At 27.6% G+C, this 3,263-nt stretch overlaps 1 protein-coding gene across 1 annotated transcript in view; it reads right to left on the bottom strand.

Annotated features, from left to right (window-relative positions):
• Positions 1-365: 365 nt before the first annotated feature.
• LOC108571468 (cytoplasmic FMR1-interacting protein) overlaps positions 366-3,263 on the bottom strand; it is a 6,529-nt gene continuing 3,631 nt past the window's right edge. Inside the window, exons 10-17 of the mRNA XM_017933523.1 lie at positions 2,855-2,928; positions 2,370-2,775; positions 2,080-2,279; positions 1,420-1,949; positions 1,252-1,346; positions 895-1,133; positions 671-818; positions 366-581 (exon numbers count right to left, since the gene is read on the bottom strand). Of these exons, the coding sequence (XP_017789012.1) occupies positions 366-581; positions 671-818; positions 895-1,133; positions 1,252-1,346; positions 1,420-1,949; positions 2,080-2,279; positions 2,370-2,775; positions 2,855-2,928 (1,908 nt within the window). The remainder of the gene's footprint in view (positions 582-670; positions 819-894; positions 1,134-1,251; positions 1,347-1,419; positions 1,950-2,079; positions 2,280-2,369; positions 2,776-2,854; positions 2,929-3,263) is intronic.

The following is a 3,263-nucleotide window of genomic DNA, read 5'->3' as shown; positions in this document are numbered from 1 at the left end:
ATAAAGAATATTCTTATTAATTATGTTTAAATATGTTAATTATTAACAATACACTATGCATAAACAAGAATACTTATTATGACAAATTACATTTTGGGATTCATATCCTTTTTGTAAAAATACAAAACAGGTTTAACTGATTTCTATAAAATAAATTATTCAACTTGTTAAGAATGATTTAAATGAAGTTACTTTAATATTAAATGTACTAATAAAAATGTAACATGCACTATTTTAATTAGTATACGAAATTTATTAAAAAAGAATCAAATAAATGCTCCAGAATTATATTATATGTTATTTAAAAAAATGAGACTCAGCCTTCATTGTATTGAATTGCAAATATTCTTGCTTATAATATTATTTCACTGATGATTCATTTGACGTAAATATTCTGGTGTATGGTAATGCTGTTGTTGTGCATGAGCAAGTGAAGGATGAATCGGGGGTGGAAAGCATCGAACATGTTCAACACTTGTTGCATCACTATCTCCGCTCTTCAAATATTTATTTAGTACAGCAAAAATTTGTGAATTTAATACTTGAAATCTCCTAATCCGATCCACCATCCTTTTTAAGTGCTATTCAATATGAACAAAATGATTGAATATTTATAAATAATTAAAAAAAACTATGAATAGTGAAATATAACTTATGATTAAATACTTACTATTCCTTTAACATTTTCATCTTTACCATCAACACGTTGTACTCTTAAAATATGATAACAAAAATCAAGTGCTTCAAATCTCCTCTGTTGGCCGAGTAATACTATCATAGCGCATCCAGCCCAATGTAATCCTTCTCCAAACAATTCTCTGTAATGAGAATGATATTAAATGGTACCTATGCATACTGTATTATTAAAAATTCAATTTTATACATATTACTAACTCAACAGTAAACTCTGTTTCTCCAACGGGAATACAATATACAAATTGTAATGCACTCCATAATCTGTGAAATTCTGTGCATTCATCGACATTCATTACTCCATTTACAGGTGGAGGACCAACCCAAATAGGATCATCTAAGAAACTACGTAGTCTACTGAGTACTACTTCAAATATTGACAAACCGCAACAAAGACGTTCTCGTGTTAATAAGTCTCCTTCTCTGGCAATCATTGCTTGCTAAACGATTGAAATAATTAAAACCTATTTTAATATTTTATATCTACGTTATATAACTAAATATATTATGTATTTATATCATTTCTACATGTTTAAAAATGCCTTTTTTATTACTTACCTTAGCTGTACCTAAATTGTCTACATTTGGAACGATTTGTAAAGCTGCATATTTAGCTTCCAGTCGTTTTTGTTTAGTTTCTGGTTTTTCACCCTCTAAAATTGAAATTATTGTAATATTTTCAACAATAACATTGTTATTAAAACAACTTAAAGTACCTTAAATTACCTTTGCAATATGGTCTAGGTAATATGTTTTGAAATGGTGCTGCATGTAATAAATCGCAGACTTCTTCTTGTGATAAAGCTTGTTCCATTAAAAGGCAGAATAAAATTGTATTACCGAATTCGCGAAAATTATGAAAAAGTTCAGTTTTGGCATCCGGATATTGAACAATGTCATTTAATTGAGCATGATAATACCCCAAAACTCCTGGAGATCCATAATCATATCTTGGAAGTTTACAGACTTTTGGCATAGCTTCCATTAATGTCTTAGTAAATTGATGTAAACTTCCTTGAATTAGAGACTTGACGATTTTTAGAAGTTCTTCCATTACTACTGCAATACCTTGATATCCTAGAAGTTTACACATTGTACGGAAATGTTGTGGACCAACAAATCCTGAATATTGCCCATATTGTGTACTATACGCTAAATTTAATTGTTTACTTCCCCATAGATAATGATGAGACATTTGTGAAGGTTTGTCTCTATGTACTGGTTGTACAAATTGTAGACCACGACATTTTACAAATCTATTATAAACATATTTTAATTTTAGTATAAACAATCACTAATTTTGTATGCATAAATACAATTATTTTTTATTCTCATTGCTTGTAATTTATTAAGAAATTTATTTTATTCTACACATAATTGTAATACCTATTTGTTGCTGCATTATAGCAATAATTTGGTAGAAAGTCATAATTTAGCTCCCAAAATACATGAAGTGTAATTCTTCCATATGGTGCTAAAACATTATGATTTGCTTCACGAAACATAGCGTCATATTCATCTAGTGCAAGCCATTTACTTAAAAGTTTATGAGTAAGACGATTGACTTGTAAAAGTCCCTCCAGTTCCTGAAGTACATAAAATATTTAGGCATTAAAATATCTAACAAGTTTAAATTAAGAACAAATGTGAAATTATTGAATCAAGCTTTCACTTACCACAACTCCTGTGATGTCACCAGATTCAAATTTGCTAATTGCTAAATCTAACGATTTCTGCATATCTTTATTAATACGTTGTGTAATTAATTTATTCAAATCAATACTTCTTCCAAGTAATTGAACATGCCTTTGTTTTAGTAAAGTTTCGTATCTGTTAGCGCGAGGATAAGGAAGTAAATATGCTCCTAATGCAACACATTCTACTCGAAATCTTTTATCTAATAGTATACTTGCAGCTAACTGTTTATAGTGAGCAAAAATTTGCTCGCTAAGCTTATAAACAAACTGATCAAAGCACAAGTTTACTTCAGCTTCTACTTCATCATAAAGAAACTGTTTACGAAATATAGTTAGAGCATATAATGCACTATCATTGTATAAATCAAGTGGATATAAAACGTACCTAAAAACCAAATATTTTATTGAATTAATAAACTAAAAAATAATTTTCAAAATTATGAATATATTTTTCTTTTACTTACTCCATCATTGATGGTTCTTTGCTTCGTAGTATATGTTCAGTCAATATCCATGGCATAGACATCTCAATAGGAAACTGAAAAATGTATTAATAAATTTTGAAATCTATATAAAACAACTTCATTATTGTTATAATACAGTATATTTTATTAATTAAAAAGTTGCAAAATAATATTAGTGAAATAATAAAATAACTGCAAAATACAATTGTATACTTATAATTTTACTAAACAATTACCCTTAAATAGGTATACATTGATTTCATCACTTAATATTCGCTATTTGTACAATAATAAGCTCATAAAAATTGTTGCTTGTAAAATAATACAATTTTTAAGTTTATTATTTATCAAATATTCTTCTTTTGATTATATGTATATTATAGATAGATAAATATTAAATTTACAAAAC

This window comes from Habropoda laboriosa, unplaced genomic scaffold (assembly GCF_001263275.1).
Source record: "Habropoda laboriosa isolate 0110345459 unplaced genomic scaffold, ASM126327v1 scaffold40, whole genome shotgun sequence".
Classification (NCBI taxonomy): Eukaryota; Metazoa; Arthropoda; class Insecta; order Hymenoptera; family Apidae; genus Habropoda; species Habropoda laboriosa.
This window is presented reverse-complemented; position numbering and strand designations above follow the sequence as displayed.